The 13,094-nt window shown below is 35.2% G+C and overlaps 1 protein-coding gene across 2 annotated transcripts in view; it reads left to right on the top strand.

Moving 5' to 3' along the window:
- HEATR1 (HEAT repeat containing 1) overlaps positions 1–13,094 on the top strand; it is a gene marked incomplete at its 3' end in the record, with an annotated part of 47,346 nt that overhangs the window by 7,193 nt on the left and 27,059 nt on the right. For both annotated transcript variants that reach the window (XM_082854594.1, XM_082854595.1), the window contains exons 9-20: positions 898–1,000; positions 1,874–1,984; positions 2,390–2,507; positions 3,601–3,708; positions 6,282–6,377; positions 6,819–6,907; positions 7,988–8,199; positions 8,538–8,659; positions 9,237–9,428; positions 11,078–11,261; positions 11,400–11,536; positions 12,292–12,484. In XM_082854594.1, coding sequence (XP_082710720.1) covers positions 898–1,000; positions 1,874–1,984; positions 2,390–2,507; positions 3,601–3,708; positions 6,282–6,377; positions 6,819–6,907; positions 7,988–8,199; positions 8,538–8,659; positions 9,237–9,428; positions 11,078–11,261; positions 11,400–11,536; positions 12,292–12,484 — 1,665 coding nt within the window. The remainder of the gene's footprint in view (positions 1–897; positions 1,001–1,873; positions 1,985–2,389; positions 2,508–3,600; positions 3,709–6,281; positions 6,378–6,818; positions 6,908–7,987; positions 8,200–8,537; positions 8,660–9,236; positions 9,429–11,077; positions 11,262–11,399; positions 11,537–12,291; positions 12,485–13,094) is intronic.

A 13,094-nucleotide genomic window follows, 5' to 3' on the forward strand; every position in this document is an offset into this window, starting at 1 on the left:
AAATATCCAGTTGCCAAAACAGTTTTTCTCCCTTGAGTCATTGAAGATATAAGATCAAGAAAATCTCATGCATGAAAATCCAAATTTAAAAAAAGCCCAAAAGTTAATTAGAAGGTGATTATTTGCATTATACGTTTTTCACCCTTCAATAAATATAGAAAGACAAGGAAGAAATACTTGGTCCTGTTGCTACTGGACTAAGAAAGACATACTAAGAAAGTCATTTCTAAAGTTATATCCATTTATTGGAAAATAAGATTTGCTTAACTCCATCTCAGTTTAAACGTGAGTTTCAGAAACATGACTAGCACGAGTGAAAGTGTACTTTTCCTGTTCTGATGGTGATGAGTAATGAAGCCAGGGCTCACGTTCATTCATAAATGTGGAGTGGAAGATGACAGCTCTTGGTTCGGTAAGGAGGCTTTGAGATGAAGTTTAGCCTGTATTCAGGATAGTTTATTGAGATGTAGATTCAGATCCCAACTTCACCGCTTGTAGTGTGGCCTGGGGAAAGACTATATTCTTTGGACTTCTGTTTCATTCACGAGAGAGGCAAGATAGTACTTGTTTTTTTTGTTTTTTATATTTTTATTTATTTATTTTTACATCTTTATTGGAGTATAATTGCTTTACGATGGATAGTACTTGTTTTTAAAAAATGTAGAGAATTTCAGGTAAAGGATAAATGAGGGTAATGTATACAAAAGTGGTTTGAAAAGATACAAATGACTAAACAGGTGAAGTACACTTTTGAAAATAGGTAAAAAGCTGGATGTCGTTATATATATGTTTTAAAGTTATTCCTGTAGAAAGATTTTCTGCTGTAAAAAAACTTAATAGCATACACATGTGGGAAAAGTTTTCCCCAATCAGTTTTAATTTGTTGTATATGCTTAGGGGAAGAAACTGAAGAGATGGATGGTCAAATCTATAGGAGACTCTTAGAAGCCATACTTACAAATATATACCTGAAGAACAACTTAGACCATTTGTTGGCTAGGTAAGCTGTTACTTTTGACATGCTTTTGATTTGTATTTTTGTGGCTTAGTATACTTTTGAGGGTTGGCTAACAGTTTTCCAGTATCCCTTTATAATGTATTTCTTGCTTTGTCCATGCCATTTCATCTAATTAAAAGTACTTAGTCCAATAATTGTGGCAACAGAAAATGTGATTTCTCTTGTTTGTCTTTAGTGCTTATATGTGGTCATGGAAAGTTAATAGTGAAACTAAATTTGGGTTATACTACATGTAATTTGTGGTTGTTTAAAATTTCCTAGTACTAAGTGGACCAAAATGCCTGAAACTTAATATTGAGGGTTGGCATGAAGTAAAGATAGTTCAGCCTCCTGTTTTCTTTTCTCATTTGAAGGGCAACTCGATGCATTGAAAAGAATGTAGTCATGGTGGTCAGATGTAGGTTTAAATCTTATCGCCTCCGGCTAGTAGAATAGTAAGTTCTGACAGTCAGGCTGCGTGGATCTCGGTTTGCCGTTGTGTATCGTTGGGCAGGTACCTGGTGGTACCTGGTGGGCGTGTCATTTGTGTCTCTTGCTCCCGTAGTTGGCTTGTGAATTCAATGAGGTTAAATATGCAAAGTACTGTTGAGAGCTTGGCTCTGGACTCAGACAGGGGTGGAAAACCTCTACTTTTTATGGCTCAGTAGGGCTCACTGAGTATTGCCTCTTGTTGCTGTTCTTGTTTGACCTCAGGCAAATTATAAGACTTCTTAGTCTGCGTTTTTGTATCTGTAAAATGAGTCTAATTTCTATCTTGTAGATGTCTGACAGAGAATATTTCTAAAGTACCTAGAACGTAGTAGGTATTCAATAAATAGTAACTGTCATGTCTGCGTTATTTGTTTTGTTCTGCAGCCTTCTTTTTGAGGAGTATATTTCATATAGCTCACAGGAAGAAATCGATTCTAATAAAGTATCTTTGCTTAATGAGCAGTTTCTTCCACTTATCAGACTTGTAGAAAGCAGGTGAGTTGTGTGTGTGTTTGTGCCCTTCTTAATGTGTACCTCTTGTTTTATAAAGAGATGATTCACAAGTCACAACTTAATATGGTGAATGAATTGTAAAGATACTGTTCTGCTTTTCAGGAAGGGACAATTATAGGATTTAAATATATTTGAAATATAAGGGAAAATAGGGGTTGTGTGGGGACTATGGAGAGTATAATTTTTTTTATATAGAATTTCTGTTGTTGAAAGAGTCATAGTAACAAACTTGATCAATATCATTTAGTTTTATATGTTCCATTTGTCAAAAATTTAAGTCTCAATCTCAGTAATTTAAAAAATTATATATATTTTTTATACATATATGGTGTGTGTGGTTAATAACTTTGTTACGAATAATGAACTAACTCTTTAATTTCATCCCAGATATCCCAAAACATTAGATGCCGTATTAGAGGAACGCCTAAAGGAAATTACAGACCTAAAAAAACAGGAGCTTTTTCACCAATTTATCTCTCTTTCTGCAAGTGGTGGAAAGTACCAGGTAACTTTTTTCAGGGGAATTATGACACTTATGGGTATTTGTGTGGTTAGTTGAAAAGCTCTGGAAGGAAATTTGCTACTTCACTTCTGTTTGGGAAGTTGCATAGAGAGAGAAGATTTTATACAGTTTGCCTAGTTAGCTGAAGTAAGACTCTGAGGCAGGAATTAAATAATTGGAGAAGGGTACAGTGACTTTTAGATAACTGTAAACCTGGTACTTATTTCTGGAAAAGCATTTGGAAATGTTGTATATGATGCCCATCAGCAATCACCAAAAGATGGCCTAACGTAGGTCTCTAGTGTTCCTTATCCTTTTCCTGTACCCTTATCTTCCCAGTGCAGAACCCACCAGCCACGTGTGGCTTTTTAAGTCATTGATTAGGAAAAGGGAAGTGGATTTTGTTTCATGATTATGCTAGAACTTCAGAAATTTTCTGGTGATTCGCCCTAAGTCTTTATACTAGAAGTTAGACATTTAAGTAGTTCTTATAATTAGCCTTGAAAATAAATGTTAGGAAGAGAAATATGATTGTTTGGGTTTTTCTCTTCCATAATTAGACTTTCGTCTTTCATGGTATTTCATTTCCAAAACCATATGTTGATAGACTTCCTTTGTAGTCTAATTATCAATACATAAATAAAGTTGTCACTAATTTGAGTGTCACTGTTACATCATTTAGATGAATTGCATTCTCTTCAGTGATCAATTTTTTTGATTTATATTTTCATTTAGGCGCTAATACAGTGATTTATCTTAGGTGCTTTTCACCTTGGAATCAGATATACATAAAGAATACAAAATTACTTCATAGAATTACTTCACTAATTTAAACCTACATGTAGACACAAGTATACATGAAATCACAACATTCACAAAACAAATTTTTATCTGCTGTTACTCATACTATGTTCTGGAGACAAAGATTTTTGCTTTACTTTTTACTTTCAGTTTGGTGTACTTTTTGGTTTCTGAAATTAGATGGTTGTTACTGAATAAGTTGGGCAGCTCGGGGTGGTTTTCTCTGGTTCTTCTTGATCATGTGCTGCTCAGATTGAATGGCGAGATCATGTGGTAATTGTGCTGAATCCTGTAGTTTTTAGCAGATTCTGATACCTCCTTGATGCTCAGTCTGAATCATCCACTTGCTCCTGTGAGACTTCTGGCCGTTAATCATCTGAAAAATGTCATGACAACATCAAAGGTTTGTGTCAGATAGCCTTCATTTGTGATGTTTTTACCCTTATGATGAGCAGTGTAATTCTAGAATAAGAAATTGAAGTTACCACCTAGAATCAATACTGTTTAATTATAGAGATAAGCCTAATAAAGAATATGGGCATTCACTGGACAAAGATTTAGGACCATACATGCCAGAAGCCACCATTTTAACCTGTATATGTTTCCATGTTGCAGATGATTAGGTTAGCTTTAGTTGAGAGTTTTTCAACCTGGGATTTATAGATTAATTTACAGAGGGTCATAAATTATCTGAGAATTTTTTAGTTTTGAAATTTGAATTTGATAGTCTTAAGTTTAACATGAGCGTGTTTGGGGACATCAGAATGATAGCTTTTGGAGCCCTGTTCATGATTTCGGTACCTGCCAGTTACATTTGGCTTTAAAATTTTGGTGGCTCCTAATAGTAAGTACAGAAGCTGACTTAATTTGTAAATAAAGCCTTTAGAACAAAATGATATTTTACAAAGACTTTGCAGTGATTCAAATAGAGCAGTATTTTCCAAACTTTAGTCATTCAAGCAAATATTTTGCTGTATTAGCTGACCACTGATGTTACTATTTTTTTTTAAATTTTTTTTTAGTTTCTTTTAAATGGACTCATTTTTTCACATAGCTTTCTTTTTTTTAAATTGAGTTATGGTTGATTTACAATATTATATTTCAAGTGTACAACATAGTAATTCAATATTTTTATAGATTATATACTTCATACAAAGTAAATACAAAATTTTGACTATATTCCCTGTGCTATGCATTATATCCTTGTAACTTAATTTATACCTAGTAGTTTATACTTCTTTATCCTCTTCATCTTTTTCATAGCTTTTAAATCATGCGTTTGAAGTGCTAATTGTATGTACATTTTACTGTAGGTAATACAGTTTGAAATAAGAATGTTCATCTGTTAATATCTAAAATCATCTCATGTACTACCGTTTGCATATTTGGAAAATTTCTAGACTAGATAAAAATGCTACCAGAGTTTAGTTTCTCCATAGCACATAGTAGTATAAACACACTGAACTCTAAAATTGTGTCATGGCCATTAAAACCAGATCATATTACAAGTAGAATTTAATTTCAGCTAATCATAATTACCATGTTAAGTTTATTTAATTTTAAATTTTACTGTTTTTTCTTTAGTTTTTTTACTTTTCAATTGGTAATTAAAAAAATATTTTAAAAATATTTTTGTTCTCTTATATTTTTAAAGAGTTATACATAATTTTTAAAATGGTAGACATATTCAAATTTGAAAAATATTGCTTGGCTTGATTCATTTCTGATCTGGTACAAATTATGTTTCTTTCATAAATTGCTGGTAGGTTTGTCTCATTGATTTGTTGGATAATTAAACTCAGTGAATACTGTTCTTTGTTGTAATAGGAAGATTTCAGCACCTAGAATAAAAAGCAAGATTCCTGGAATCTCTTAATACTCTTGAAGCCATTCTTATCCTTCCTGCTTTTACTCTTAATCCCGTCCTACCCTGTGCTCCTCTGGATTTGTTAGTTTTTTCAGTGAAGGGCAGTGTATACATTCAACTTACAGGCTTTAGTATTGTAATTGCAGTTAATGTCTGTCTTTGCATGCTTTGATTTCCTTTTCCCTTCACTGTTAATGTCTGGACATAGGTTCTGTTCTGTTCTCGAATTCCAGATTGAGCTATTTGGCTACTTGTTAGCTTTTGAGAAAATTTTGGCATTTGGCATTAAACTTTGACTTCAGTTTTATGAATTTTAGGGATTTTACTTTTTGTCTCCCAATGTTCCGACATAAATTATTTTCTGTGGGATTATTTACTTGTTTTTTTTCTTTTCACCACCTACAGGTAGAGATATATTCAGTTTGGTTAGCAGTCTTATTTTTCTGTTATTGTGAATGATTTTATCCTTTATTTTCTTTTGTTACTTAAAAGAAAAATATGAACTTTTGGGGGCAGACTGCACTGTCATCAGCACTTGTCATCATCCTTGTAAAAACCTTGAAAATTAAAAGCTAACTTTTAACACTGCTTACTATGTCTAAAGTACTGTTTTAAGTATTGATATGTATTATTTGATCCTGTAACAACCCTTTGAGGTAGGTATTATTATTAGCCCTATTTTATAGATGAGAATAATGAGACCTAGGAAGGTTATGTAACTTGCTCAAGGTCGCACAGCTAGTAAGTGGTGGAACTGGGATTTAAACTTAGACATTCTGGTTCTTTAGTTTGTGCTCTCCCAAAATCTAGGTTCTCATTTTAACAAGATGAACTCTTTAATGCAAAATTGTATTTTAATTGCACATCTTATTATATTTTCAATGGAAACTGGAAAGAGTTTGTACCAAACAATTATTCATCTAAAAAGGACTTCTACAGTTTGCCTAGTTCAACGCAAGTGTGCTTAGTTTTGAATTCGCATCTGGGCCAGCAGAACCTGTGTTCCTTAACTGGAATTTTGGAGTGCTTTTCACAAAACCATACTTTCTAAAGTAAAGTCTTCAGAGGTTTTAGCAACAACTAAATTAATATTTTTTTCTATTGCTCAGGAGAGTATCGATGAGTCTTTCATTAAAGAAGCTATTTTAACCCGATTAGGTGATGATAGCATAGATGTTGTCTTGTCAGCTATAAGTGCATTTGAGGTGAGTGAATTTGTTGTTCATTGATGTGCATGTTTTGTTTGTAAATTTTTACTTACCCTTCTCACATGAATCTCTGCTCTAGGCAGCAGCGTATTTGGAAATTATTCTTTCACTGGAAATTTGTTCTGTTGAGAGCACAGACTTAAGCCTGGCTGGGGAAAGCACATGGGAGTAATTAGGTCATACAACTTTATATATTTGGAAGTTCTTTTAAAAAGGAAAAGAGCTTTGTGAGTTTTTACCAGTAGTAAACACGTAGGGATCCTGGGAAATTGGATCCTGAATGGCACTTTTGCGAAACTGCTCTCATAGAACTTTTAAATTATACTGGAATTCTTGGGAGATAAATTCTTTATAATTCATAATTTTTTTAAGTTCGTTTAGCAAGCACCATATTTGAAGCAAGCAAAAATTTACTTATGGGTGTTTTTTTCTCTCTAGATTTTCAAACAACGGTTTAGTTCAGAAGTGACAGTTTCAAATCTCCTGAATCTCTTTCAAAGAGCAGAACTTTCAAAAAATAAGGGATGGTATGTATTTGTATCTCCTCATACAAATAAATTAATGAAATTCTTTTCTTTTTAATATATTTATTTATTTATTTATATTTGCCTGCGTTGGGTCTTCGTTGATGGGCGCAGGCTTTCTCTAGTTTTAGCGAGTGGGCTTCTCATTGCGGTGGCTTGTTTTGTTGCGGAGCACGGGCTCTGGGCGCACGGACTCACTCGTTGTGGCTCGCGGGCTCTAGAGCGCAGGCTCAGTAGCTGTGGCGCATGGGCTTAGTTGCTTCGCAACACGTGGGATCTTCCCGGACCAGGGATTGAACCCGTGTCCCCTGCATTGGCAGGTGGATTCTTAACCACTGCGCCACTAGGGAAGTGCCTGAAATTCTTATATTAAGTTCACTTTTATTTGGGTTTGTATGGATTTGTTGTAATATTCTCTATGTTTGAAATTTTTCTTAATAAGATGGAAAAAGAAGTGTATAATGTATGATATAATACTGAGATCTTGGAAGTAGGATGGGAAGGAGCTTTAATTTTTTACTTCATATAATGTATTTCTGTTTTACAAGGATAATATATTATACTTTATAATTAAAACGGTTACAAATATATTAAGTAAAAAATAAGCTCAGAATCACATGATACCTTCTGTAATGTTTTGATGAGCTTTTGTTATTTCATTTTTGGCACCTAAGCTTTTTGCATGAAAAAGTGACTAAGCTCCTTAGAGGATGAGAGCATGTCTTACAGGTTTTTGTGTCCTATTTAGTTCTTAGCATATAGTATGTGTTCAGATAATATTTTTTGAACTGATGAGTGAATCTCTGCTTTCTAGTGGAGTTGAGATGTATAGTGTGATACGTTTTATGTTATAGTTAACCTAATGATTTCTCAAAAAGGAAGATTTGACAGAGTTGGTTTAAAATTAATGTCCCAAATAACTCCTTTGTTAGCATGGATTTTAAGTGTTATCTTGATGTTTCTCAATAATGTGTTTGGTAAAGAGACTAGGATAGTGTCAGTTGAGCTGGAAAAATGTAACGATTTTTTGCTGAACTGAAGTCTCTAGTATGTCTCAACCAAATGTGTTTATGTATCTTTTAGGTACAATGTGCTTGAGATAGCAGCAGACATACTAATTAAAGCAGAGATACTGAGTGAAAATGATCAGTTGTCGAATCAGGTGGTGGTGCACCTGCTGCCATTTATGGTCGTCAACAATGATGATATGGAATCTGCTGAGATGAAAATGGCTATATATTTATCAAAATCAGGAATTTGCTCTCTGCATCCTTTATTAAGAGGCTGGAAAGAAGGTAAGAAATTCAGTTGCTTTTTAGAAAAAGTGAACAGGTGACACTTTAAAAAAAGATAACCATAATTAAAAATTGGCAGTGATTGTTATTTGAAATTGTTCATTGTGTTACATGCCAGCAAGATATTTTAAAATTTTTGCTAATATGGAAAATATACAGTGAAAAGGACACTGACCCACTGAAGAATTCGTAATTTTATGAAAAGAAAAATAAAAAGCAAACCTTCGTAGGAAACTTGTAAAACTTTTGCCTAAATTCATTACTTGACATGATATTTAGGTGAGTGTTAGTAACATAAGGGCCCTCTGGTGTTCAATTCCTTTTTTTTTTTTAAACAGCTCTTGAAAATGTGATTAAAAGCACAAAGTCAGGAGAACTAATTGGTGTAGCAAGTCAGAAGATGATTGAGTTGCTGGCTGACAATATAAATTCAGGGGATCCCTCTTCAATGTTAAAGATGGTAGGTATGTTGTCGAAGTCAACCCCCTGGGTTTCCTTCTCATAATATTATTGGATCCTCAGTGTTTGCTTTACTAGATTCTTCTAGTCATTTTAAAATAACTTTTCCATTCTTGAGTACTTTATTTTGTTTTAAAAACATAGTGTTTAGTATATGTTGCAGATTGTTTGAAATCCTTAACATTTTATGTAATTTATTTCATCCTGGTTGTATATTGGACCAGTAGGAATATAATATCTACTTTTTAAGCTTTTTTCCTCTCATTTAAAATATTGAAGTCATATTTTTTGTTAAAATAGCAAAATATCTAAAAGAGGAGAAATTTTCTTTTGCCTTAGTAAATCTTTTAAAGGCATAAAAACATCCAGTTGGCAAGTGCAGTTGTGTTCGTTATAATTTCTGAAATTATTTATTTTTATGGTTACTCAGAAATCAATGCTTACTACTTTTTTAAGGTTTTATATTTATCATCTCACTCTAAATATGAAATACATGATACCTAGATACGCAGAGGTAGAAAAAATTGTTTTTATGCAAACCAAGAGCTACCATTCATGGAGTCTGTCTATTTTTCAAGGTGGAGGATTTAATAAGTGTTGGAGAAAAGGAGTCCTTTAGCCTGAAGCAGAAAGTGACTTTTCACGTGATCATGGCTGTACTTGTCTCCTGCTGTTCGTCTTTAAAAGAAACTCATTTTCCATTTGCGACAAGAGTCTTCAGTTTGTTGCAGAAAAAAATAAAGAAGCTCGAAAGTGTCATTACTACAGTGGTAAGGAGTGCAAACTCTCTGGAAAGTTGAATGTTAGAAAAGTGACTGCCTGGCCTGTTAATCGCAGCAGAACTGAAAATCGGGGGCTGAGATGCTGAGTCTTTGGATTCTAGGGGTGAAATGTGAGTCAGCCTTGGGTAGCAGTAGATAGTGGATTAGGTGCTGTCTTCCTTTTGCAAGAAATTTAATTGAATCATGGAATTTCACGTTTGTGGTGTTTGTGTCTGATAGTTGACTCTCCCCTGTATCATGTTTATTGGGTAAGTATCCAAGCTATACTTAACTACGTCTAGTGGTGAGGAATTCACTAGATATATTAGTGCTTGAATAAAGTTTGTTTCATTCTGTTGTTTACTAGAATAGATCTTTTGTATTATTTTAATTTGGATTTTGCCAGCATACTATTATCTTTGACAGTCTTAGTAAGGAACATGTTTCAGTTGTTGATATTTTTACGAAACACCACACCTTGGGGTTATAGATTATTTCTTTTAATACCTGCCATGGAATAGTGTCTTGTATTTAATAGTGTCTTGTTTTTATTTGTTTCCCAGACTTCAGAGGGTTCCTTGTTGTAGGAGATGCTCAACAAATCCCATCTTTTTGATGTTCGCTTATACTCTCAGGATTTTATAAGTTCTGGTCATAGCCATTATAGCTAAATTTATGTAAACTTTAAGAGACTGAATCTTCATATTTTAAAAAATAACCCAGGGAATTCCCTGGCAGTCCAGGGGTTAGGACTCGGCACTCTTTTACTGCCAGGGCCCAGGATTGATCTCTGGTCGGGGAACTAAGATCCTGCAAGCCACGTAGCGTGGCAAATAAGTACATACGTACACACCCACATACCCAGATGAGCCCTTCTTAACTTCTTTCTTTGTTTTTTGAAAGTGTGGTGACCGGGACTGTATTTGTTCTCAGTGGTAAAGTGTGGACAAATCGAGTGTTTTATACACACGTAGATAACAGGTGGTTTTATATTTGATGCCCTTTCTGAGAGACCCGAGCATCTTTTCGGCAGTAGCAGCACTTTGAGCCAATGAAATCCCTCACTAGAGATACTATCTTAAAAGTCTGGCTTTGGGTTATTTTACTACCAAGTTGTTATTCTGTGCTCACCTACATGGAGTCTCGTTCGTTGTTTTCCTGCACCATTTCTCATGCTTCCTTTTGGCGCTTGTAGTGTAACATCTAAACACCTTAACGTTTTGCTTCTTGTTTAGAATCATCTGCAAGTTTGGGGATTTGACCATGTACCTTCTTCAGATAAGCAGGAAAAGTATGAAATGAGAAAAGTCCCCTTAAGGATCTCTTGGAAATCCAGTACCTTATTTTTCTGTTTAGAAACGTGCCTACCCTTTATTTGACAAGGATAAATTACATGAATAACATTTGTTTTTAGGGATGATGTTTTAAGAAAACATAGAAAAATGAAGCCATGATGAACTTATTTGTGTCTTGTGAATAGTGATGGTTAGATCTCTTTAAAAATCTGATTAAAACTATTATTCCTCTCCCCACCCAAATACACATATAGACAAGATTTTGCAAATTACCCAGTCATATAGCCATTGCAGTCCATCTGTATAACCCATGTTCAGAACCCCTTTAAACTTGTGCTATTTTTGCTTCCTTTAACATTTCAGGAGATCCCCTCAGAATGGAATTTTGAGCTGATGATGGACAGAGGGATACCACTGGAGCTGTGGGCACATTATGTAGAACAGCTCAAGACTGCCCGGAGGATTGCTGTGGAGGACTCAGTTTTACTCGTGTTTTCACTGAAAAATTTTATTCATGCACTAAAGGCTCCTAAATCTTTTCCTAAAGGTAGGACAAGCTGTGAACCCTTTGAATGTGATACTGTGGAAAACTGAGTTATTGATTCCACAACTTGAATGAGACGTTCTCAGCGGTGTATTTGCATAAGTTTATGCACCGTTTCTCCTTCTCTTAACGTCCCCGTAGACGATACCTGGTGGAACCCTGAGCAGCTGAAAGAAGACAGCAGAGACTACTTGTGCTTGCTCATTGGGCTCTTCGAGCTGGTTCTCAGTGGTGCTGACACCGTCCATTTTCGGGTTCTGATGAAACTTTTCATGAAGGTACTAGCTCCCCTTTTTCAGGCAGACTCTCCCCTTGAAGAAGATGTTGTAGATTCTTTGAGTTATGACAGTTTTTAATGAACATGAAAGTAGACTTGTAGACAGTGGCGAGCGTGTGGTGGTGGATGCAGACCCTGTAAAGCAGTGCTGATTCGTGACACCTGTCGGTAGGTTGGACGGAGACTGACATTGCTGCCGGCCTCCTCATGCGTTAGGCCTGCTCAGGTGTTCAGTAATCACAATGGCCAGATATGCTCGGTTGACTACTGTCATTACCAACGAGAAACTGCAGTTCAGAGAGGTGATTTAGGATATGCAGTCGCTCAGTGAAGAGATTTCATCACGGCACCGTGACCTCCGTGCTGCCACGCCCAGTGGGCAGTTCTTTGCTCTTGTCTTACCTGCCCTCTCGACAGCATTTGACACAGTTGACACTGCTCACTCCACCCTCACAGTACTTTCTTAGTGAGGCATCCCGACATCACTTTTGTCTTGGTTTTCTGCCTGGCAACCTCGTCCTTTCCATTGTTGTTAAATGTGTTCAAGTGCAAAATTACAGTGAGTCGTCTGAATTCTTTCACACCCTTCCCGGTCGGTTAAAGTACCAAGCAGAGAATAATTTTAAGTGACTAGACAAAGCAAAACGTTGCAATAAATTGTTTTCTGTAATTGTACACTAGTGGAAAGAGGATCTGGAACCAGCTTATGTGAGTAAAAATTAAATTACACTTCACTGTGTTTTGTTTTTAATTTAGGTACATCTAGAAGATGTTTTCCAGTTATTCAAGTTCTTTTCTGTTTTATGGACCTATGGTTCTAGCCTTTCAAATCCACTTAACTGCAGGGTGACAACAGTGCTGCAGACTCAAGCTCTTTATGTGGGCTTTGCAATGCTCTCTTCTCAGAAAGCTCAGTGTAAACATCAGCTGGCATCCGCATCTTCTCCAGGTACTACAAGTAGCATCGTTCCGTTCTGTCGTGACCAGATGGTAATTCTTTCTCCACGTGTGGTGTGTGAAGGTTGTAGTTTGGAGAATTTCTTTTTATTTTTTTATTAGTGTGGGTGGATACTCTTTCTGTCTGTGTATGTATGTATTTGTGTGCGTATGTATTTTTGTGTATTTGTAGACTGTTTTTGGTTACTTCTAAGTATTGCTTTTAAGTTCTAAACGTCAGTGGCAAAATCTCACCAAAACAGATACTAAAAATGGCAGGTGGTTAATTATGGGTTTTTAATATCCATCCGTTCATTTTTTGAATAGTAACTGGGCTGTCTAGGGAAGCCAAACCATCATAATACAATTCAGCATTCAACTGATTAATTATTAAATTGGTCTCCATTCAAGCAACCCTCCTGGATTTATCTCTTTCATCAGGTATAAAGTAATATTCAGGTTGGACGCTCACTAATGAAACACCCAAAAATAAAACTTCTGTTTTTATAAAGTAAATTGTAAATTTTGCAAAAGATGCAGAATTTCACAAAGTTGATAAATATGCTGTTGAGAAGTGGATTGACTTGCAAAGCTATTGACAAATGAGAGGATCTGTCAGAATT

Source organism: Leucopleurus acutus (genome assembly GCF_964270905.1).
Source record: "Leucopleurus acutus genome assembly, chromosome: 14".
Lineage (NCBI taxonomy): Eukaryota > Metazoa > Chordata > Mammalia > Artiodactyla > Delphinidae > Leucopleurus > Leucopleurus acutus.